We start from the raw sequence: 25,522 nt of genomic DNA, 5'->3' as shown, positions 1-25,522 counted from the left end.
ATTAAAAAAAAAAATCAAAGCACATTTAAATAAAAGATACAATAATTTACTAATCAAACTGTGTGTTTTTATGCAAATAACTACTATAGATGACAATAACAAAGGAAAAGGATAAAATTTTGAATTTTGGATGATTTACACTGGGATGGTTCTGGGGCAGCGGTGTCATTCTGCTACTGCATTTATTTGGGTGAAAGTAATGCAAAAGTAATCTAATAAGTAACAAGTTACTCTACAGACAGTAATATTGTAAAGTAACTTATTACTTTCAAATGAAAGTAGTAATAGTGTAGTATATTACATTTTGAAAGTAACTTGCCCAACACTGGTTAAAGGTAACGCCACTGTGATCTAGAGTTAAAGCCCTTTTATGTTGTCTAGGTCTAGTTTACCTTTTTACTCCATTATTTAGCATTGACTTGTTTTGTTGTTTTTAAAATCCCACATTTTCCAGTGTCAAACCTAGGTTGAGATGAGCTGCTGTCCCAGGCTAACAATGAAGGGATTCTCTCCTGGCAGCAGACTGTTATCTTCTTGTGGGCGTGTTTGACAGTAAGCAAGAAGATTAATGCAGCGTTGATATGGAAACATTCGACGGAAATAACGATAAAACAGAAACTTTAAAAGCAAGTTCAAGCTTAATGTGGGCAAGCCTGTGGAAGTTGTGTTTTTATACTGTACAAAAATTAAGCAAATGGCTTCTTGTGAAAGGAAGGGGGAAAAGTCACGATATCTCCAACTATGCTGTGTGTAGACAAACCAAGAAAAGGACGATTGACCCAAACTCAAACAACAAACACTGGTATTATCCTTTAAAATGGTTCCATGTGTTGCGGCTAAGCTGACTGCTGTGCTGGGGAACCATCTCATCCCACAGACCTCTTGGTTCTCAGCATTTCCCACACTGTATGGAACCATCTCATCCCACAGACCTCTTGGTTCTCAGCATTTCCCACACTGTATGGAACCATCTCATCCCACAGACCTCTTGGTTCTCAGTGTTTCCCACACTGTCACACTGTATGGGAAGCTTGTGCCTCGTTGCATGAAGACAGCGGCCGCATGCTTTGAATGAAGCATCTCATCTTCTCCCCCCATCAGCACCACTGTTTTGTTTCTATCACCTCATCACACATGATGGGAAAATAATTCAGGACGTGAAAACACTAGACTGTGTTCGACCACCAGAGGGCGAAGAGGAAAACAATGTGTTCGACCACCAGAGGGCAAAGAGGAAAACAATGTGTTCGACCACCACAGGGCGAAGAGGAGCTGCTGCCAAGTGACTGAATTCAAACTCAGAGCTTTACGTTGGATCATTATGAGAATCTGTCACAAGAGGGAGTCCACAGAGCAATAAGAATCAAGACAGGGCGGACGTCCTGGTGGTGCAGCGGTAGATTCCCTGCCTATACTAACACGAGGGTCGCAGGTTCGAGCCCCCGTGTTACCTCCGGCTTGCTCGGGCATCCATACAGGCACAATTGGCCATCCATCAAGCTGGATTAAGCTCCATTTTTGTACGAAAATAAATACATCCGTTTCAAACAATACAACCGTCACTGCCCACTAGGGTTGCAAAGGGGTGGACATTTTCCATGGCAAGTTAAGCTCAGGAATTTTGTTTTTTTTTGTAGGCGAGTTCCCAATATTCAAAGTTGGAAACTTGGAAATTTATATTAACGTATGAAACTTGTCAGGGCAAAACATTTCATTTTGTCATAAGCAGAATGCATCATTATGCAAAAATTACCTTTTTGACTTTGTGAATTGTCAGTAGAATTAATGGATTAGAAGCTTCTTAAGCCTCTGGTCTTTGCGTTTTCCTCGGAATCCTTTCAGGTCTCAATGCTTTCTTCATGGACCTCATCAACGTCCTCCTCAATGTGATGGAGGAAATGGATCATTTTGTTGTTATAGATGATGATTTTTGTTGTTGTTGTTCAATGAAATAATCCATTTAAAGTTCTACTCACAAATACATAAATAAAAGTCAAAAATGTAATTTGTATTAGAAATGTTTGCATGCATGTCTTATGACAAAACAAAATCTATTTATGTCTGTATATGACAAGGTAAATACAGTTAAATTACCCCAGAATTTCCAGTTAATTCCCATAGATTCCTGTTAATTTTGCAACCCAACTGCCCACATATTTCCATACGTCTTTCACGTTGGTAGCATGCTAAGCACTATAGTGGGCAGTAGAGAGTCAAATGTGTGAGTATGTGTGTGGTACTGATCTGTTTCGTGCATATCCGGAAAACGTGCACAATTAAATGAACGCAGAGTACAGACAGAAGGCTCCGTATCCATATTTAACGGTGAGCATAATTGAGCATTTTGAGAAAGAAAAAAAAAGAAAAAAAAAAGGAAAGAAATCAAGACAGAGCCAGAGTTTATTTAGCATTTATTTCAACACCTTAGTTGTAGCTCTATCATATATATTTTTTATCAGTATATACTGTATATAATTTAAAACAAAACTTCATATTTATATATATAAACCTTTTATCTCTGCATACTTATGCTCATACTGTATATAGTCATATTCATGTATTTCACTAGTCCTAAAATACTCTTTGTAAATCATAGTATGCAATGCTTTCTACACTACCGCTCAGTCCTTTCAGTTTGCAGTCTGGGAATAGTGCCCATCGTAAGCTAGCATTGAGGCATCTCAGCGTGAGGTTATGGAGTCGTAATTTTATACTCGCATAGAGAGAATATGCATAAACGGGTGTCAGCTTCACTGGGGTCACCACAGGGCGAGCAGTATAGAAAGCATTTACAGAAAACCCAAAATGAAACAGAAACAAAACAAACAGCTTCAAATAATTTGTCCACACTATTTGGAAGACGGAGATTCTTAAAAATGTTTACATACTTAATCATTAATATTGTTATCTTTAATATACTATGTTTTTTTTAGGTTATTATTCTCATCATCATCATTACATTTAGATCTATAAAGGATGTGTTTTCACCTTGCAGTTCAATTCACCGCAGGGAATGGCTTTAAAAAAAATCCAGGGCGTTCATGTTCAACTCTATGTAACATAATAGTATTTGCCTGAAATTGATCACTCTGGAAAAAGGTTTCAAAAACCTTTTTAAAAAGGGGGTGAGAGGTTTTTTTTGGAGCGGGGGGGAATAGGGCAACATTGGGATTGTCAAGTGATGAGAAAAAACAGTTTTATGACCATTATAAATGTGTTTTGGAGAAGGCATTAGAAAGAGAGGATTGTGTGGGTTTGGGAGAGCATCACACACACACACACACACACACACACACACACACAGACTTACAGAGGCGCAGGGTTGAGGAAGTCAGGCAGACAGAGAAGCAGTAAAAAGCCCTTTTTGATCACTGCACCTGTGTGTGAGAGAGCGTCGACATTATGGCATCAAAGAGGACGACTCCACCCCTTGCCCTTTGACCTGTGCTACGTCCGTAAACATCGCCTTATGAACAGCTGATCTGCAGTGTGAAATGACATGCAAACCCCCGTTCTCTACACTTTTCCACTCCCTCTCCGATATGCACCATTTCCCCCGGTCCCTTTCTCCCTATATATAACAACAAAGAAAATAATAACAGCTCATTTCACAACAATACGTTTGAATATTTCTATATTCCTCATTATGCACAACTTGGATTCAACAATTATAAATACCCTGACCAGTTTGAAATGAATGATTGCGATCAGCACTTAGTACAAAACAAACAAGTGGGTCTACTTAATAGTGAAACCCTTTTTACATGTAGGATATATTTAGTGCTCGCAAAGTACATACATACAAAGCTTATTGGGGTATCATTTGGGGGATTATGGCAAATAAATAAATCATCAGTATAAAAAGACTATTATTGTTAACTATCCTTTTCTTACACACAAAACTGCTCCTCTGGCCTGTTTCCAGGGCCATATTGTGACTTTGGCTTGTGTCACTCACAGCCATTTGATACTCTGCTTTGCTTAAAGCTACAAAACTGAAGTTAGAATGTTGTGGCCCTAATGTATTTTAATCCAAGCTTCTTGCTCTGCAACTGTCAGTTTTCTTGGGGTAGACCCTTTAAGCAGCAGCATCTATCTCTAGACTCACACTCACGTTTTCCCAGTGCTGCCAAGCAGCAGATGGAGTGAGAATGCATCTGTCAGTGTGTGTGTGTGTGTGTGTGTGTGTGTGTGTGTGTGTGTGTGTGTGTGTGTGTGTGTGTGTGTGTGTGGGGTGTGTGTGTGTGTGTGTGTGTGTGTGTGTGTGTGTGTGTGTGTGTGTGTGTGTGCGTGTGTGTGCACATGTTGTGTTATGTCTGTTACAGCACAAAACTGCGTGTTAATTAAATGCCTGTCCATCAGCAGTTTTAAAGTGTTTTTTTTCCAGTTAAGTATCATTTTCAAGCAGCTCTTTCTTGTACCCTTTTTTTGACCAATGGTTAATGTCACAAATTTCACACCGGCATCCTCCACACACAGCCAAGGAGCATCAGAACACCTTGTTCCCCACAACCATCTCCTTCGTCGGAGTTCCACACAACCTGTTCAGGTCCACTGTTGTTCTTCTCCTCTTGCGCATGTTCCGTTATTGTTCGGCTTTGTCCATTTTTTGTTTCTCAGCTTTGACTCAGGCCATCTTTCACGTTCTCAATCTGTATCTCAGGGGGAGAAGACATGCAAAGGAGAGAGAGGGAGGGCAAATCAAGTGATAAGAACGGGTGTGAGAGAAATATTAAGGGAGTAAACTAAATGATTGAGAAAGAGAGAGGAATGGAGGGGAGATGAAGTAACCTATCAAATTATATCCAATCGACATCTAATGAGGGAAGAGGACGAACCCAGCGAGCTCGTGTGGAAGGAATGAGACACTTGGACTTTCCTTCACCATCCAGTCCTTCCTTCCTGTTGCACCACCCGCCCCCAACGCCTGCCCCGGGTCGAGCCCGTTGCCTCTGTACAGTACAGCTCTTCAGTCCATTAGTCAGTCCCCCTCCCTCACCTGTCTGTGAGTTTCTTCAGCGCCCTCTCGATGTTCATGCGGTGTCCCACACGTGTCACTCCCAGGTCCAAGAAGTCGTCCTTGGTGAGCGAAGGCAGGTGTGACCCGTCAATTTCGTTGTCCATAAAGCGCTCCCGGTGTTCCTCCAGGTTCAGGTACGCCAGCCAGTCGGCCACGTCGTACTTGGTCCAGTAGGGGAGGGGCTTGACGGCGAAGGGCTTGGCCGGCGGAGGACAGGTGAGGTGGGGGTAGCTGAGGCAAGACGGGCTGGGGGGCAAGTGCATGGGGGAGGCGGCTCCGGAGAGAAACTGGGTGGGGGAGAGAGAGCGGGACACCAGGAGGGCGTTCTGAGTGGGAACGCCAGACTGGGAAAACAGCGGAGGGTTGGAGGTGTTGTAGGTGTCTCCTAGGGGGTGGGCGGGGGAGGGAGGGGTGAGGGGGCCGGGGAAGTCGAAGGGGCTGTTGTAGACGGGCGTACTGGGGAGGATGGGAAGGGACGAGGGCCTGGGAGGGGTGGGCTTGGGCTGCTCGGTGCTGTAGATAAGCGGGCTGGGCGCACGGCGCCGGGACCCCGGAGACCTCATCTCCGGACCGGGGTTACACTGGAAGTCAAACGTCTGTCGGCGGAACTTGGAGCGGTGCTTGGGCGACGTCGGGTATGGTGAGTAGGTCGGGCTGAGCGGGGGGTGGGAGTGGACCGGGGAGGAAGGCATCTGTGGAGAGGGGGAGCGGGTCCAGTTGCGCTGAATGGAGACCTGGGGGGAGGGGGAGACGGACGGCGTGGCGGAGAGGTTGGGTGTGAGGATCTGACGGTGCTGCGGGGAGGAGGTGGGCAGGGGGGATATGGAGCGGCCGGTGGGGGGGCTATGAAACGCATCAGTGAAATCTGCTGAATATCTGAAAGAGACACAAAGGTAAACCGGTGAGCCTTATGCTGAAAACGAGTTATACTTAGTAATAGTTCCTATAAGCAGAATGTAATGTTGATATGTTGTTTGGGTGAACAATCATTTCAATTGTCAATGACCCATTGACCGAAACAACATACCTATGCATGGTGGGTGACTTGGGAGTGTGGCTCCAGTCATCCATGCTCTTGATGTTACTCATCTGTTGCAGCTTGGAGCTCAGCTCAGTGATGATGCTGGCCTTCACACCTGAAAGAGGAGAGTGCCCCCTGCGGCTCTCCAGGGACCCTGCGGCTCCGCCTCCTCGCTCATGCTCCCCCACCTCTCCTCCCCAGCTCCTGGGCCGGCCTTCCGCGGGCCGCTCTAAGCAGGCGGCCAGGCTGGAGCCGAAGCCGTCCTCCATTTTGGATCGGCCCTGTTTGCGCTTCCTGTCCTCTGCCGCGGCTCTGTCTCTCCTGGTCTCTTCTGGCGTGACGCTGCTCTGCTGTCTACGCAGCGCTACAGGTGGGCCCCTCCCTCCCGCCTCCTTGTAATGAGTCATCTTTGGAAACACGGGGTTTGCCAGTTTGGCGTTGTGCATCTCAAATGTTTGCCCGCCTGAGTAGCTCACGTAGGGGTCCTGGTGCTCACCTCCTTTCTCTCCCTCTCCTCCTCCCATGTCGCCTCCACCGCCTCCCCTCTCTCCTCTCAGCCCGCTCGTCCCCAGCATTTCTAGATGGTGGTCGCTACTGCTGTGACTGTCCAACTCCTCGATCCCTGAATCCACCACCGCATCCTGCCAGTCTCCACCCTTGGGCGTGGTGGTGGCGTGATGGTGGTGGTGGTGGTGGTGGTGGTGGTCGGAGGCTTTGGCTGCGGCTACGGCCATGCTGTAGTCGGAGGAGGAGGCCGCGGACGCTGTGGTGGCAGCGGCGGTGGCTGTCATGGTGGTGGTGGCGTAGGTCATGGTGGTGGTGAGGGCGGCCGTCCCTCTGTCCTGGCCGCCTGTCGAGGGGTTGTTGGGGCCGCCGTAGTAGGAGTGAGAATGGGACACGGGCTGGGGTCGGTGCAGCGCGGGCATAGGGGCAGAGGTGGTGGTGGTGGTGGTGGTGGTGGAGGAGGAAGGGGGGAATATCTGCGGGGAGGGAAGAGAGGGAGAGAGAGCTGACTGCGTCAGGTTGGCCACCTCGCTGTCGTACGATGTAAGGCTGGAGGTGGCCGAGTCGCCGCCCCCCTGGGGAGACGGCTGTGTTGCGTTCGAGGAGACGACTCCGGATGTTTTGGGAGTTGGAAGAGGGGGCGGTGGAGGCGGAGCCACAGCGGCAGAGTGTTGACTGGAGTGTTGATGCTGCCGGGCGAACCTCTGAATTCTCTCCTTCTCACCGTTAGCAAACTGCAGAGGAGGCGGCAACGGGTCTGCAAAGACAAACTCGTCGTCTGCGTCAATTGAGGGAGCTGGCGGAGGGAGAACCATAAGCCCCAGGCCTCCTCTTGAATCTGCCCCGGGCTCATGTGTCTGTGCTGGGGCTGTGGGGACGGTGTACTGGGGTACGTAGCTGGTGTTGGGAGTGGTGTCCATCTGCAGGAAGGAAGGTCTGCGAGGAGCAGGCTGAGCTGGCGGGGAAGGAGGCTGGGGCGGAGCGGGTCTCACTTCATACATCTCCTTTTCTCTCTCCCGCTCCCGAGGACTCTGCGGGTAATACTGGCTTTGATACTGGCCCGTTCTGTCCTCTGAGAAGCGAACTCTGAGCCCCTCCCTGGGTCCGCCCTCCCGCTCTCTCTCAATTCTCTCCCCCCCTCCCAGTCGCAGTATCCTCGGTGACTGTGGCCGGCTCATGGAGGCAGGCGAGGCGGCGGCGGTGGTGGTGGTGGTGGTGGGGGAGTGGAGGTGGAGGGGGACGGGGGAAGTGTAGGCAGACTGCGTAGGCGTGGGGAACAGGGACGGTGTCGGCGTCTGGACGGGGGTGGGGAACGCTCCCACCGAGGACATCTGCCGACCGAAGTGTCTCTCCTCCCGGCGGGTCCTGCGGTCGTCCTTGAGGGCACGCTCGCGCGCGGCGAGGGCCAGGCCCAGAGGGGACGAGGGGTCCAGGACCTTGCCCGTCAGCGGGTGGATGAAGGTGGTCGCTGGCTGCGTGCCGTAGTTGGAGGGAGCGGACTTGGGCTGGCCGTCCTGACCGAGGATGGGGATAGGGGACGAGTACTCGGGCAGGCCAAAGGCTGGGGGCATGCTGCTCGCATAATTGACATAATTGTCTCCAGAGAACATGCCCTCATCAATAGACTTGGAGGGCCGCAGGCGAGGGCTGGGCACGTCCATCGTAGCGCCATGTAAAGGATGGATTCTTACCCCTGCAGCTCCGCCTCCCTCTCCACCTGCCTCTCCTTGGATGTCCTCCTCCTGGAAGAAGGAGGCGCTCTTTCTCCTCATGTCGCGGAAACGTTCCCTGTCTCTGCGCGCCCCTACTGTGTAGCCCGCGGCGTACGACGTAGCGTACGCACTGTCCATGTGCTCCAGGTTCTGCTGGGTGGAAACGGAGGGGGTGATGGACGACGGAGGCAGGGATGTGGAGGTGGGGGGCTGAGGCGGCGTGGGGCTGAGGGGGGAGGGCAGGCTGGTGTTGGGGCTGTCCGGGGTTCCGGGGAGGGATTGGGTGTCGTCTACGTCGGCGGCGGGCTCGGCCTCCATGCTGCTGCCCTGGCTGCTGCGGCCGCTGCTGCTGGTGGAGGGGGCTTTGACGATGATGGTGGGGATGGGGATGGAGCTCTTCTCCTTAGCGCCGCCTCCTTTCCCCCGGTGTTGCCTCAGCCCGTCCTCCACCTTCGACTGCTTCATCAACGCTCCCCTGCCGCCCCTCCTGGCTCCACCCCTGCCACCCTGCTCTGCGCCGCCCCGCTCCCGAGTGGCCGTGTGCGGGTGATGATGCTGAGGAGGAGGAGGAGCTTGTTGGGATCTGGGTGTAGCACTCGTCGGTGGCGTGGCGCTGCTGTAGCCTCTCCTCAGCCCCCCCATCTTGCCCCCGCCCCTCCTGGGCAGCTCCGGCTCCCTGCTGGTGAGTGTTGGTCCTTCCTGTCTCCGGAGGGTGGGGACTGTGACCGGCTGGTTCATCCCACCGGGCCCTCCCCTCTCCCAGGCTGCTTGCCCCGGCTGCGAGTGGAGCTGGTAGTGGGGTTGGGGTGCAGAGGTCATGGGCATAGCGGGCCCTCTCCCGGGGTGGGGGCCTGCAGACAACGGTGGCTCCGGGGGGGATGTGTTCGGTGGTGGGGGGATTTCTTCATCGGGTCCCGGGACCGACAGGCTGCGAGCCAGCTTGCTGGCAGGCGGGTGGAGATACTGCCTCTCCTCCTCCGTCACACCTGAGGACACAGACACAGGCAGTTAGATGGGGTAAAGAGCAAATTCACATTTTGAACAAGCGGAGAATATCTAAGACTATAAGAAAGGGTATTACCAATAGATTTCTGCCGCATCATGACTGCATGCTGAGGTTGAAACTGAGTTTGGTTGTAGCCAAAAGCGGGTGGCATCATACCCAGTGGTGACTGCTGCTCATAGCTCGCCTTCAGGTGTTCCAACACATCATGAGGAGAAAGGAGAGAAAAGGAGAAGGAGAGGAGGGAGCGGGTAAAGAGAGGAGAAGACATGTTTGCTCAGACATAGTGTAAGCAATAAAAACATGATTGTTGTTGGCCGTTACAAAGTAGGTAGAAAATGCAATAAAAATGCAGCAGTATTAGTGTATCAGGGGCGCATGCATAGTCGAGCGGACACAACCTGACTCACACTTAGACAAATGTTTTGGTGTGGGTGGTCCATTGTCAATCATTTTCTGTAAAGCACTGTGCTACTTTATGGAAATACAATTGTCAGGTTTTTGTGAGCAGTCGTTGATCTAAATCAGTGGAGGAGCTATGCTCAAATCAGTATACTAATATTATTATTAGTATTAGTATATTAATATTAGTATTAGTATATATATTAGTATGTATATTAGTATTAGACAAATCAGTGCAGGAGCTATACTCAATGTGTGAATCTGGCAGCACAGGATTCAGGACCACAGGTCATGAAACAGCATCCATTCCCCTTCCACTTCCCAGCAGTACCTCACTGGAGGCATTGGGAGCAACACTCCTGCTCCGGTCCCTCTTGCCCCCATGACCTCTCTGGCCCTGGTTGTCTGGTGTGATCGTATGTTGGGCGGCCGCCAGGATTTCATCCAGTTTGTCTAAGATGAGGACGGAAAGGGGAAGGGAGAGACAGAGAGGAGAGAGCAGGAGAAGAAGAAATAGGACAAAATTGAGGATGAGAGAGTGAGAAGCGAGGTGCAGAAAAACCCTAAAATATGCCTATGATATCCCCAAAATATCAGCATAAAATCCTTATAATAGTCCTAAAATATAAAATACCTATAACATCCTCACAATTCTCCTATAATATCCCTATAATATTATTCTAATATTCCTGCAGGGAGTTTAAGTGTGTCTGCATGGCTCAGTAGTGAGTTAACAGTTTTAACTGTGACCAATATGATACCTTATGGCATTTTTTATGGTTTTCTCCTGTGATATCCCGGCCTCACTGTCCGTGCTGTGTGTGAATAGTGTGCACAGTTTAAGATTACTATAGTTACTTTCAAAATGTAATATACTACATATTACTAGTTACTTTCATTTGAAAGTAATAAGTTACTTTACAATATTACTTTCTGTGTAGAGTAACTCGTTACTTACTACACTACTTTTGCATTACTTTCACCGTAATAACAGCAGTAGAAGAATGACATCGCCGCCCCGGAACCATGTCGAAAAATAATTTCAACTGTCTTGAAAGTCAGTGTAAACCGTCCAAAATTCTAAATGTGATCCTTTTCCTTTGTTATTGTCATGTATAGTGGTTATTTGCATAAAAACACACAATTTGATTAAGAAATTATTGTATATTTATTTAAATATGTGCTTTGATTAAAAAAAAGTAACTCAATTTGTAACGTGTTACTTGACAAAGTAACTGGTAATAATTATATGACTGAGTTAGTGCTAAAAGTAATACATGTAATATGTAATACTTTTGTAATGAGTTACCCCCCAACACTGCCCGGGTATAATATGACAGAAGCAGGAGGGGTTTCTTACTCAGTGCCATCTGATAGACCGTTCTCTTCTTATCAGGAACCTGAGACGACTCGTATTCTGAAGAAGAGGAGGAGAGGAAGAAGATAGCAATCCTCTTAGCATCAAACAAGTCAATCTCTTAATTCAGGTTCGGGGGCTGATGGGAGGTAATGATAAAGACAGATAGTCACCTGCTCTCTTCTTCCAGGGAGACGCAGCTGTGGCAGAACATAATTGGAGAAAGAGAAATGAGGTGTGACTCGGAGTAGCGTATAGCCGTCTGTATAAGATGGAAGGGTGAGATACATACTCGGACACACGTGACGATGGGAATGCTGATGCGGTGTGGGGGATGGTGATGAGGAGGACGGACATTGAAAATGAGAGCACACAAATCCGTGATTCTCCCACCTTTCTCCACTTGAGGCAGCAGCGCATTTGGTTCAGAAGAAGAAGAAAAAAAGAAAAAAAAGAAGAAGCAGTTTGTTAGTGATGCCGTTGTAGGTACGGATTTGACTCGGGCTACAGATTCGCCCCTAACCCCTAACCCTGACCCTGATTCATATTTTTAATGTCTATCATGTCTGATAACATCAGTAGCTTAGTGTTAGCTTGTTAGCTAATCTAAAACTGTTGGCCATCTTGCCCACGTTAATGCCACCACGTGGTAAATGGTAAATGGACTGCATTTATATAGCGCCTACATTCACCCATTCACACACTAAAGGCGGCAAACTACCACGCAGGGTGCTGGCACAGCCATCGGGAGCAATTTGGGGTTCAGCGTCTTGCCCAAGGACACTTCGACATGCGGACTGGAGGAGCCGGGGATCGAACCACCGACCTTCTGGTTGGTGGACGACGCGCTCTACCTCCTGAGCCACAGCCACCCACACACACCATGTGCCCGACGTACAGCCAATCACAATGCGTGCCCCGTGACTGCCCGAGCCTGACGCGACTAGCATTTCACACACAGCATGGAACTGCTTAGATCCCTCTTGACTTGACCGGATACACAGGCCTCCCATAGGAGGCAGTGTTCAGCTTTCTTATTCTTAGGTAACGCATGATACTTTGCTGGCAAGGGGAAATTAATCGACGCAGTCCTCCCTCATTAAGTCAATGCTAATGAAAAAATGTAATTACACCAATGGTGGATAATTCTCAAGACGCGCTGCATCAACTCGCTTAATATTTAATGCAGTGTTTCCCCTTCCACTCAAATGGTGCCACCCTGAAGAGAGGTGCTGCCAGCCCACCCAATAGAATGTCTTGGTTTCAGTAGAGATTTCTTTTTTATGTCACAGGTTCTAAAATGCCACTTCTGAAGCCATTTCACCCTGCCAAAAAATAAAATAAAAAATAAAATCCGAGGGAAACACTAATTTACTGTATTTGTTTGAATTGGCATTTTCTTTGCATGGGTCAGAATCTTAAACCAATTAAGTGCCGGCATCCACTTCCTGCCTCGCTCTCTTCTCCGTCTCCTCCTCCCTCGTCTTACTCACCCATGTCCTCCAGCTCTGATGTCATCGTCTTACTCACCCATGTCCTCCAGCTCTGATGTCATCGACTTGGAGCGCAGGGCGATGGCAGGCGGAGTCAGTCTCTTAGTCTGCTGCGGTGCTGCCAGAGGAAGCCGGCCAAATTCACTCTTAATGTTGATATATTCTGGTATAAACACGCAGTCACCAGTGACAACCACACTGCAACAAGCTTTTACAGTGAAATAAACACACAACCGTCACGTCATAAACACAAGATGTACGTAAGATGGGATGGAAAATGTGACTCTAACCTTTCTTCCTGGCCGTGTCCTCCATCTCAGGGTTACGAGCCACCATCACCACTTTAACCATGAGGTGGTTGCCCCCCTGTCGGATCGTGTTGACCACCTGCCTGTGGCCCACCTTCACCACGTTCTGGCCATTCACCTGGCGCACGCACGCGCACACAGACACACACACACACACACACACACACACACACACACACACACACACACACACACACACACACACACACACACACAGACAGAGAGACAGACAGACAGACAGACAGACAGACAGACAGACAGACAGACACACACACACACACACACACACACACACACACACACACACACACACACACACACACACACACACACACACACACACACAGAAAGACTGAATGCACAATGAGCTGCAATGTACTTTTTTGGTGGACCCATTTTCCCTCAATCTGCATCATCTAATCTACTTCAGTTCTTGATTTACTACATTTCCCAGAATGCCTTTCGACAACCCCCAGAGATCAAGTGTGAACCCTATGGTGTGAACGTGTTGCATTCAGTAGAGAGAGCTTCTCCAATGGATTTCTCCATGTATGACTTGTGAACGTCGGTGCAAAATGGCGAGTCTAGAAAGAAGGCTTAGGGCCTACCTCTTTCATTATGATGGACTGACACCGGAAACTTAACCCGTCTCTGCCAGATGGGGGCGGTATTGTTTTCACAACATCTGGCAGAGTCAGGTACCCGGAAACTAACATTTACAGTCGATGTTGTGTAGTTGAACATTTTCCTGCCATCAAACTCCACTGTGGCTGCACTAAAAAGACCTCGACGTGACGTGGTGACATTTGGCCAGGTGAGAATAAGAAAAACTCATCACTAAACGACAAAATTACCCCTGGAATGCACGCCACATCACCAACAGCTGTTTTTCAGCACTGCTTTTGGGCGGATTTCGTCTGCGACAGGTGACACTAAATCCAAGCGAGGCTTCTGCACAAGGCATGTTACTTGCTTATCACTGATTAAAACGGTGTCAGCCTCAGTGTGTGTGTGTGTGTGTGTGTGTGTGTGTGACCTGGGCACCCTGCAGGGGGCCCTACCTCGATGAGGAAGTCCCCCATCCTCAGGCCAGCCCTCCAAGCCACTCCCCCCTCATCCACAGACTCCAGGTACTGCAGCGCGGGGAACGCTGGCGTGGGAGTGAACTCCTCTATGGGAGTCTGAGCTGGAGAGGGATGAAACACAGAGGATGAGCACGGACGGCGATAGATTAAAAAAGGAACAGGGGTTTGAAATGGAGTGCTGGAGACGAGTGGCAGACGCAGAGAAACCAGAGCAGAGGATATTTGGGGTTTGATTCTGGTGAAGAGGCGCAGACTCACCTTTGGCTCCTCTAAGCACAAAGCCAAATCCCTCATTGTCTTTCTTGTGCAGGAGCACTGTCTTCTCCTTAATGATGTAGTCACTTAGAGAGAAGAAAGAGAGAGGGGGGAAGAAAGAGAGGAATGGAGAGAGAGAAAGAGAGATAGTCCATGGGCCAAGGCTGAAATTTTGACATATCGGTACCACCTGAGGTGACCGCACGATTTTGTTATTTTTGTCTTCCTACATGTCTCTAGTTTATATTTTGGTATGATAACCCTTCCGATTTGGTAGCTTAAGGATAGTTATCACTCTGTAAACAAACCTACCCCCAAAAAATGACAAAACCCTGATTTCATCATATCTCCTGAACCACACATGATAACGCAGAAAATGTGATGTCTACCCCTATGTTTTCATGGTCAGGGATTACAATGACACCCTATACAACATCATAAACTGTTCACATGAATAGTTAATGGTGAATTCAGTGGTGTTTTGGTGAATTCAGTGGTGTTTTGAGAAGGATACAATGCAATTAGTCCATGGGCCAATGGTGAAATCAGTACCACCTAAGGGGACCGCGCAATTTCTGTATTTTTGTCTTCCTACATGTCTCTAGTTTATATTTTGGTATGATAACCCTGCCAATCTGGTAGCTTATTGATAGTTATCACTCTGTAAAAAACCTTCTCCATATAAATGACAAAACCCTGATTTCTGTGTATTAGTCCAGATGATATGTGAAAATGATGTTCACTTTTTCATAAAAGCATGAAACTTGGTACGCATATAGTTTGGGGCCCCGTAAATCTTCAGAAATTAAGCCATCACAAAAATGCTTCGTGGTGGCCATTTTAATTCCGCCATAAGTGAATTATGTAGTTTGCATCATATCTCCTGAACCACACATGATAACACAAAAGGTGATGTCTATCCCTATGTTTTCATGGTCAAGGATTACAATGATACCATATAGAACATCATAAACTGTTAAAGTAACTAATCAATGGTGAATTTAATGACGTGAGAAGGAAATCACAGTTTCTGATAACTGATGCTATAACCTCAATTCCATGACCACTCTCTGGCTAACATTTTTTGATGAGTAATTTGGGTTAGGGTTACTTCTATGGGCCTTTTGTTAAAATAGCCCCCAGGCCCCTCCCAAACATCCTGCGACTTTCTGCCAGACGGCCAAATCCAAGATGGCCACTGGTACAATCTTGAAAAATTTACTTTTGAACCAGAGCACCTAGAATAATGTATGAAGACACTTTCCTTTTGAATGGCAACATAACTTAACTTTTGAATGGCAATACGTGTTGTTTGGGGTTTACCATTTTTAGAGTAAGGACGGAGATTAACAATGGTGAATTATAGCTATTTTAATTGCAAATTCATGCCTACCAAACATGGTTTAGTAATGACAATTATTGTGTTTTGAGGGTAATTTCATAATTATGTTAGTCTCGCTGGCCAGCCTCCCCTCTTTACCGGGAGAGGAGTCTGGCGCCACGGAAACAAGCAACTGGGATAAGCCCTCCCCTGCTCTACAGCTGCTCCCCATTGGAGCGACTGTTTCAGTGGCTGCCGGATGTCTGCTCCCGGCTTATTACAAACTCTGTCATTGGCTCCGACCACGTCAATCAGAGCAGCTTCCGCTCCCTCCTCCCTGTGTGTCGCTGTAAATAGTGCCCTGCCGCCTCAGTGAAAACAACAACGCTAGCTAGCAAGCTAACGGCAGAAACCTACACGCTGAAAAGGGCAAGTTGGATTGTTGGAAACTATTTTCCAAGGGCACTGCCGTTAAGGGCCGCCCATCGCAATCCCACTATGGAGACCTGCGTGGGAGGCGAGGCTGGCCAGCGAGACTATGGGATAGGTGAAGGTGAATAGCCTATGTCCATTGTCCAACAAGTTTTCTCAATTTTCTCAATAATTTCCCTCTTTGTGATGTGATAAAAGTTTCTCAGTGAGTTATAGTTGATTGCCTCACTGAATTATCTGCTAATATCCAATTTTAGCAGCAGAATTTGATGTCCTGGCGTGGCACGTCCGTGTGTAATGACATATCCAAAAGGAATTTTACTCTGCGCTGCGCTGCACAGCATAGAGATTATGGTGCGCTCAAGCGCAGCAGAGTATTTAGCGCGTAAGAGGTGCTTTTTTTTAGCGCGTAAGAGGTGCAGCCCCGTATTCTGCGCAGAAACGCCTGATTGTGGCACGCCTATGTCCAGTAAAATTATAACAGTCATGCGCTTGTGCACGCCCCCAATTTGCATTGCGCGCGGCGTACCACTTTTGCGAAGATAGGGCCCCCGGGACTTGCAAGAATGTGGTCAACTTCTCCTCTCCTGCAGCATGGGCTGATTTTAAGTCTGCAATGAGTTAATCAGAGGCAGGCAGACTGTAGGGTGCGGAGGGTTGGGGAGGCCAGGTCAAACGTGAAGGAGTTGAACTCATGCATGCAGGCATGGCTCAAAATGGATGCGAAAAGGTGCAAACACACCAGACGCTGAAGTGACGAAGCATCTGGAAGCGCAGCCAGTTTCATTTTTGGCGCACTTAGACCGTTCAGTCAGACCAGCCGTGATGCGGCCGGCTCGCCCCATGCAGAGATTGTTTCGGCGTCTGATCTATTTTTGTGTGAGACCCGCGAGTGATTGTGTGAAGCCAGATAGGAAGTCAATACAAGTTGTCACCGGCGCGGAGCAAAGCAGTGCGTCTGGTGTGAATGGCCAGGGTCCTGCTCGAGCTGAATTTACACACAGCGGCACTTTGCGTCTGCAGCATCACAATCATCTTCCACCCTCCTCCCTGCATGGATGCTCCAACCCGCTCTGAATGACTGGTGGCGACCATTTATGGATTTCGTTTCCACTCCCTCCGTGTCGAATCTGTCTATCTCAAATGCCTGTGCCACTGTGAAACAACAGCATCAACAATGCTAGCTCGTTGCTACATGCTGAAAATGGTTGGATCTGGATTGTGCAATAAAGCAGGCCTGCTTGATACTTTTGGTGGATAGTTGTAAAGGTGAATGGAGCCTTTTTCCCCTATACCAGGGTGGAGGTATTAGCAGCCAGACTCTGCCATTGTAGGGAGGGAGTCTAGCAAGCGAGACTACCCGGGGAGGAACTCAAGGTAGGAGCTGCTGAGATGGAGTGGAGCGCTCCAAGGCAGTGATTGACCTGGTTGTGGTCAACTTGTAAACCTCCACGAGTTGCTGGAACATTGTGTTTTTGATGAATGTGTGGCCTTATTCAACTCCAACATCACATACAGGAAGACACAGAAGAGCAAGCGCATCTAGAAGCGCTATCTCCAATCTGTAGGGCTGCAATAACCCTACATGACTCTCGTTGACATGGGCATAATCTAGAGGATGGCAACTCCATCAGCAATTGGATCGGCAGACACAAGATGGCACCCCATACAAGTTGTCGGACTATGTCCACAAGGTGTCATCCATCATCCTTGCCCGCCATGGTGATGTTGACATATCATCTGTGTGATCGACCGGTATGACACAGCATACTTGGCTAAAGATGATGAGCGGAATCTGATGATTCAGAATCTATAGCTACAGCTAATGAAAAGAGCTTATTTTAGTTATCTACATTCATTAAATATTTTAACGCAAGAAATCCTGGGGGTAGTTGGTACAGCAGTACCAAGGTAAAATGGGTGTTGACATTAACATCTTTTCAGTGAACATAATTCTGAAATGACTCCCAAAACATCCACTATTGTTAATCTCCTTCCTTGTGGTAAACCCCAAACGCACAGTATAAGTTCCCATTCAAAAGTTACATTTCCACAATACTGGATGGCAGCCATCTTGGAATTCTGGGTCAAAACTATGCCATAATGTCAAACTGATGTCAGAATCGGATTCCTCGTGGTTGACTTACGCCGAAAAGTGTCTTCATACATTATTCTATGTACTCTGGGTCAAAAGTCAATTTTTTAACATTGCGCCAGTGGCCATCTTGGATTTGGCCATCTGGCAAGGAAAATCCCAGGATCTTTAGGAGGGACCTGGGCGCGATTTTAACAAAAGGTCTATAATAAGTCAAATCACTCATCAAAACATCTTAGCCAGAGAACGGTCATGGCTTTGAAGTTATAGCATCGGTTATCAGATACTGTCATTTCCTTCTCACAACATCATCAAATTCACCATTGATTAGTCACTTTAACAGTTTATGATGTTCTATATGGTATCATTGTAATCCTTGACCATGAAAACGTTGGGATAGACATCTCCTTTTCAGTGTTAGCATGTGTGGTTCAGGAGATATGATGCAAACTACATAATTTGCTTATGGCAGAATTAAAATGGCCGCCACAAGGCATTTTTGCGATGGCTCAATTTCTGAAACTGTACAGGGCCCCAAACTATAAGCGTACCAAGTTTCATGCTTTTAAGAAAAAGGGAACATAATTTTCACATATCATCTGGACTAATACACAGAAATCAGGGTTTTGTCATTTATATGGGGGTAGGTTTGTTTACAGAGTGATAACTATCCTTAAGCTACCAAATCGGCAGGGTTATCATACCAAAATATAAACTAGAGACATGTAGGAAGACAAAAATAACAAAATCGTGCGGTCACCTCAGGTGGTACCGATTTTTGCCTTGGCCCATGGACTAAGAGAGAGAGAGAGAGGAAAGAGAGAGAGAGAGCTATATGACTTCTTTAGCAACAGAAAACTCTTTGACATGCAATTAAAGCATTTTGTGAATGTGGGGAAGCAGCTATACTGCATCACATTATGAAATCACACTGCACCAAAAGATAGGTTGGCTCCAGTGTGTCGTACAAAGAAGAAACCGCTACTGTGGGAAAGGGTCGATGGCAGGGGGAGAGTTAGTGTCACAATGGGTGAGGAGTAAGTGTATATGGGATGACAAGCCATAGGCTGCTCCAGTCTGATCCAGCTAGAGCTGACAAGCACCGGGCCAGCCGGGCCCGCCGGGCCGGGGGGACCGGTCCCGGCACATTACACACTTCACTGATAATGGAAACTTCCAAATGCAGCTAAATCGCCGCCTTGTAGCTTTTCACCGCCTCTGGCTGCTTCTGCACGGATGCTGCTTTACCCACTCCAGCCCACAGCGCACCCTACTGGTCAGACATGGCACTTCAGAGACAATCCTAGTCTGCCTGTCTAGACCAGTGGTTCTCAAATGGGGGTCCGCGGACCCCCAGGGGTCACTTTGCCAGGGGGTCCGCGAAAAGTTTTCAAGCAAAAAAAAAAAAAAAAAAAAAAGATTTTTTTTTTTTTATAATTAAAAAGAAAATGCTACATGTTACTTATTCCTTCTCCATCTACTTCCTACATGGTGCTAGTCTATCAAAATATCTTGGCTGTCATTTATTGTGTTGCATAGTGGTTTTCTGGACTGTTGACAAATTGTGATATTGTAAGTCGCTTTGGACAAAACAAAAGCATCTGCTAGATGACGTAATGTAAATGTAATGTAATAAAAAAAAATATATATATATATATTTTTTGCAAAATCTTCATAGTTCAACGAAAATAGTTAATGCTTTAAATCTAAAATGGTTCATGGATTACATTCTAATAACAAACCTATCAAATTAAAAGTCAAGCACGTTACCGTGGAAACAATTAAGCTTAGCCCAAAATCACAAATCAGAATGAGGGGGTCCGCGGTATATTTTCTATCTTGTAAGGGGTCCTTGGCTGAAAAACATTTGAGAACCTCTGGTCTAGACGACAGAGTTGGATGATGCTCATTGATGAATGCGGTAATCTAATTATGAGTCGTGTAATGACACGTTTAACCCAACAAGTCAAGCTGCTTCATGACTCTGTTATTACCATGTCTGACAAACACACACTGCCACACACAACCACATCTCACTGTATAACACTGACTCCACACTGCCACATCTCACTGTATAACACTGACTCCACACAACCACATCTCACTGAATAACACTGACTCCACACAACCACATCTCACTGAATAACACTGACTCCACACTGCCACATCTCACTGTATAACACTGACTCCACACTGCCACATCTCACTGTATAACACTGACTCCACACTGCCACATCTCACTGTATAACACTGACTCCACACTGCCACATCTCACTGAATAACACTGACTCCACACAACCACATCTCACTGTATAACACTGACTCCACACTGCCACATCTCACTGAATAACACTGACTCCACACAACCACATCTCACTGAATAACACTGACTCCACACAACCACATCTCACTGAATAACACTGACTCCACACTGCCACATCTCACTGTATAACACTGACTCCACACTGCCACATCTCACTGTATAACACTGACTCCACACTGCCACATCTCACTGTATAACACTGACTCCACACTGCCACATCTCACTGAATAACACTGACTCCACACTGCCACATCTCACTGAATAACACTGACTCCACACCACATCTCACTGTATAACACTGACTCCACACTGCCACATCTCACTGTATAACACTGACTCCACACAACCACATCTCACTGAATAACACTGACTCCACACAACCACATCTCACTGAATAACACTGACTCCACACAACCACATCTCACTGAATAACACTGACTCCACACAACCACATCTCACTGAATAACACTGACTCCACACAACCACATCTCACTGAATAACACTGACTCCACACAACCACATCTCACTGTATAACACTGACTCCACACTGCCACATCTCACTGAATAACACTGACTCCACACAACCACATCTCACTGTATAACACTGACTCCACATAACCACATCTCACTGTATAACACTGACTCCACACTGCCACACACTGCCACATCTCACTGTATAACACTGACTCCACACTGCCACATCTCACTGTATAACACTGACTCCACACAACCACATCTCACTGTATAACACTGACTCCACACAACCACATCTCACTGAATAACACTGACTCCACACTGCCACATCTCACTGTATAACACTGACTCCACACAACCACATCTCACTGTATAACACTGACTCCACACAACCACATCTCACTGTATAACACTGACTCCACATAACCACATCTCACTGTATAACACTGACTCCACACTGCCACACACTGCCACATCTCACTGTATAACACTGACTCCACACAACCACATCTCACTGTATAACACTGACTCCACACAACCACATCTCACTGTATAACACTGACTCCACACAACCACATCTCACTGTATAACACTGACTCCACATAACCACATCTCACTGTATAACACTGACTCCACACTGCCACACACTGCCACATCTCACTGTATAACACTGACTCCACACTGCCACATCTCACTGTATAACACTGACTCCACACAACCACATCTCACTGTATAACACTGACTCCACACAACCACATCTCACTGAATAACACTGACTCCACACTGCCACATCTCACTGTATAACACTGACTCCACACAACCACATCTCACTGAATAACACTGACTCCACACAACCACATCTCACTGTATAACACTGACTCCACATAACCACATCTCACTGTATAACACTGACTCCACACTGCCACACACTGCCACATCTCACTGTATAACACTGACTCCACACTGCCACATCTCACTGTATAACACTGACTCCACACAACCACATCTCACTGTATAACACTGACTCCACACAACCACATCTCACTGAATAACACTGACTCCACACTGCCACATCTCACTGTATAACACTGACTCCACACAACCACATCTCACTGAATAACACTGACTCCACACTGCCACATCTCACTGTATAACACTGACTCCACACTGCCACATCTCACTGAATAACACTGACTCCACACAACCACATCTCACTGAATAACACTGACTCCACACAACCACATCTCACTGAATAACACTGACTCCACACTGCCACATCTCACTGTATAACACTGACTCCACACAACCACATCTCACTGAATAACACTGACTCCACACTGCCACACACAACCACATCTCACTGAATAACACTGACTCCACACAACCACATCTCACTGTATAACACTGACTCCACACAACCACATCTCACTGTATAACACTGACTCCACACTGCCACATCTCACTGAATAACACTGACTCCACACAACCACATCTCACTGAATAACACTGACTCCACACAACCACATCTCACTGAATAACACTGACTCCACACAACCACATCTCACTGTATAACACTGACTCCACACAACCACATCTCACTGTATAACACTGACTCCACACTGCCACATCTCACTGTATAACACTGACTCCACACTGCCACATCTCACTGTATAACACTGACTCCACACTGCCACATCTCACTGAATAACACTGACTCCACACAACCACATCTCACTGAATAACACTGACTCCACACAACCACATCTCACTGTATAACACTGACTCCACACAACCACATCTCACTGTATAACACTGACTCCACACAACCACATCTCACTGAATAACACTGACTCCACACTGCCACACACAACCACATCTCACTGAATAACACTGACTCCACACAACCACATCTCACTGTATAACACTGACTCCACACAACCACATCTCACTGTATAACACTGACTCCACACAACCACATCTCACTGAATAACACTGACTCCACACAACCACATCTCACTGAATAACACTGACTCCACACAACCACATCTCACTGTATAACACTGACTCCACACAACCACATCTCACTGTATAACACTGACTCCACACTGCCACATCTCACTGAATAACACTGACTCCACACAACCACATCTTGACTTGACTTTCCAACAATATCACTTCACCCTGGTTGTGATAGAAAGCCCGGGGCTTGAGCAGAACTTTATGACATAAGAGGAATTCCACGTCATTTCTTTCCTCGGCAGCTTATTTCTGCATTAGTTGGTGCTCTTCAACTTAACCCAAACCGCCACTCCATCTGAAACCTAATCAAAGCTTTTGATTTCCTAGATTGGGTCAACTTTGAGTTGAGTTAAAGTCCCTGGAAACCAGAAATATTTCTTTATTATTTAGCATTTTGGGTTCATCACATCACAGGACCCTATGTTAATAAGCCACCAGCCAAATTTGAACGATGATGAACGTTGCAAAGTATATAAATTTAGGTTTGACAGTCGTGGCAAAACTCATGAGAAAATCATTATTTTTTAGAGTGTATTTCTCCCGCGGACTGTGTGGGCGTGTCCCATCTGCAGCAGGTTTTCCGAGAGAGAGAGCGCGAGACAGAGGGGGGGAGGGAAACGGAGAAAGAGATCGAGTTACACAGCACTCGTGCTGTGTACACAGAGAGAGAGAGAGAGAGAGAGAGAGAGAGAGGCATAGCGCACGACGGCACACAGAGTGGGAAGGAGATGGACAGCGAGGGAGCGCTGTCACTGGGGGCAAAGAACGGACAAAAGGAGGGTGGGTGCGGATTGCGCGCGTGTACAAAGGTTATATAGAGCTTATGACGTCATAAGCTCCTGCGTTTTAGCACCTCGCGCACTGCTGTCTTCAATGAGGAAGTACTTTGTAGAATCTTGTAGAAAAGTGGCGATTTTAAGGCTTTGGGTTGAAAGTAATGTATAATAATTTCTGGGACACATAATTACTAACATAAGACCCTAAATAACATAGTTAGAACGTTTTTGTGGATTTTGGTTTCCAGGGACTTTAAGTTAAGTTATCATTTTATTTATCCACATGGAGAAATTCATCCTGTGCATTTGACCCATCCTCTACTAGGAACCTTCCTAGAACTGGGAGCAGAGCACAAGGCGAATAGCTCGGTCACTGAATCGTCTTTACTGAATCGCTTACTGCCAAAAGAAATGCAGTAACGGCACGTGAGGTGTTAAAGTCGAGCTGAACCCAAAAATGACTTTTCTTTTCTTTTAGTTCAAATACCTGGGTATGCAGTGCACCTATTTAATAATGTATGCAAAACAAATCACAACAATCTAATTTCTTTAGTTTTTCACACTTTTTCACATCAAAAGTTCATTTTTCAAGATTTAATTGATAACAGTAATTTACAGTTTGCTGACGTCATCTGGTACTATCAAATGTCTACCCCATTTCAACCAATCATATCACGACATGCAGCTGTCAATCAAATCTTCAATTCAGGATAATTTTCTCTTCCAAATGAAGGGGAAAATGGCGCCTAGTGCCTGTCATCTGGCAGAGTTTCTAGCCCATAAACTAACTACTAACTTGAGCAATTATGCAAACTAATGCAAAGAAATGTAACTGGCTCGTTAAAACACGCATTCCAGGAATATTATTTACATTTATAACGATAATGGCGCGCGCCTCCGAGCCTGACAGCCTCCCTGGCTGTCAGGGGTCGTCTCTCGGAGATTCCAGGCAGGCGTGCAGCACCCATGCATCGGATTGTCCGCTCGCTCCGCACGAAGCCGGTGGGTGCCTGGTACTCCGCGGATCCCACTCGCGTAGCACGACAACACGCTGAATCCCACCCGATTTGGGGGTGGAACACGCCAGGATTGGCCGATGCCAAAGCCAGTCGACAGAATTGTCAAATCAAATCATCGACACCGTATATGGTCCGCCTCTCAATTTGTTTTCATTCTGAAACGGACTCGGATGCACGTGACGAACAGGTTCCCCTCGACTTTAAGTGTACGGCGGGACTAAAATAACGACATCACACCGTTGTGATGATGCTCTATTCTCCACATTACAGAACAAATCCGGCAGCTACTTGTGTGTGTGCATGTGTGTGTGTGTGTGTGTGTGTGTGTGTGTGTGTGTGCATGCCAGGCAGCACAGCGTGGAATAACCCGAGTGCGGCTGTGGCATCAGAGAGGGACAGCAGACGCATCGTGAGCTTCATCCCACGGGCCGGCAGAACCTCCACACCAGGTCCTAACTTCTAGCACCCAACAGACCATTGCTAGATTCGCCCTTACTGAGGTCCATCCCTCGTGCGTTCTCCATCAACGTTACTGTTTCGCCAACGCACAGCCGCCTTCCAGCCATCTGCTCCTCACACCTCACTCCCTTTTCTCGCACCCTGTCCTCCATCGTGCTTTCCCTCTCTGAGGATCCCATCCATCCATCCATCCATCCACTTCTACGAGAGGCGGAGGCAGAGCCAAGGAGCCAGCATGCTTCTCCAAGGTGATTCTGAGGTGTTGCTAGCTCACAGTAACATACCAGATTTCCTTTACATCTATGCAGCTGTTGGGCCGCTCTAGCACCACGTCGCCCTCTCAGGCCGCGTCGAGCGAGTGCGGCCATGCACACACAGCGCACGCGTCCTTGGCTAAGCTCTAGCGGCTAGGAGGAGGTCACTCTCTGAACTGGCCTCAACGAA

The 25,522-nt window shown here is 47.2% G+C and overlaps 1 protein-coding gene across 1 annotated transcript in view; it reads right to left on the bottom strand.

Annotated features, from left to right (window-relative positions):
* Positions 1-4,995: 4,995 nt before the first annotated feature.
* LOC310776081 (SH3 and multiple ankyrin repeat domains protein 1-like) overlaps positions 4,996-25,522 on the bottom strand; it is a gene marked incomplete at its 3' end in the record, with an annotated part of 54,602 nt that continues 34,075 nt past the window's right edge. Inside the window, exons 16-25 of the mRNA XM_083636231.1 lie at positions 14,164-14,246; positions 13,882-14,006; positions 12,803-12,938; positions 12,550-12,630; positions 11,193-11,219; positions 11,023-11,079; positions 9,994-10,115; positions 9,339-9,432; positions 6,048-9,243; positions 4,996-5,896 (exon numbers count right to left, since the gene is read on the bottom strand). Of these exons, the coding sequence (XP_083492357.1) occupies positions 4,996-5,896; positions 6,048-9,243; positions 9,339-9,432; positions 9,994-10,115; positions 11,023-11,079; positions 11,193-11,219; positions 12,550-12,630; positions 12,803-12,938; positions 13,882-14,006; positions 14,164-14,246 (4,822 nt within the window). The remainder of the gene's footprint in view (positions 5,897-6,047; positions 9,244-9,338; positions 9,433-9,993; positions 10,116-11,022; positions 11,080-11,192; positions 11,220-12,549; positions 12,631-12,802; positions 12,939-13,881; positions 14,007-14,163; positions 14,247-25,522) is intronic.

Source organism: Poromitra crassiceps (assembly GCF_964638095.1).
Source record: "Poromitra crassiceps genome assembly, chromosome: 4".
NCBI classification, from domain to species: Eukaryota; Metazoa; Chordata; class Actinopteri; order Beryciformes; family Melamphaidae; genus Poromitra; species Poromitra crassiceps.
The sequence above is the reverse complement of the archived record's forward strand: the minus strand, read 5'-3'. Positions and strand labels throughout refer to the sequence as shown.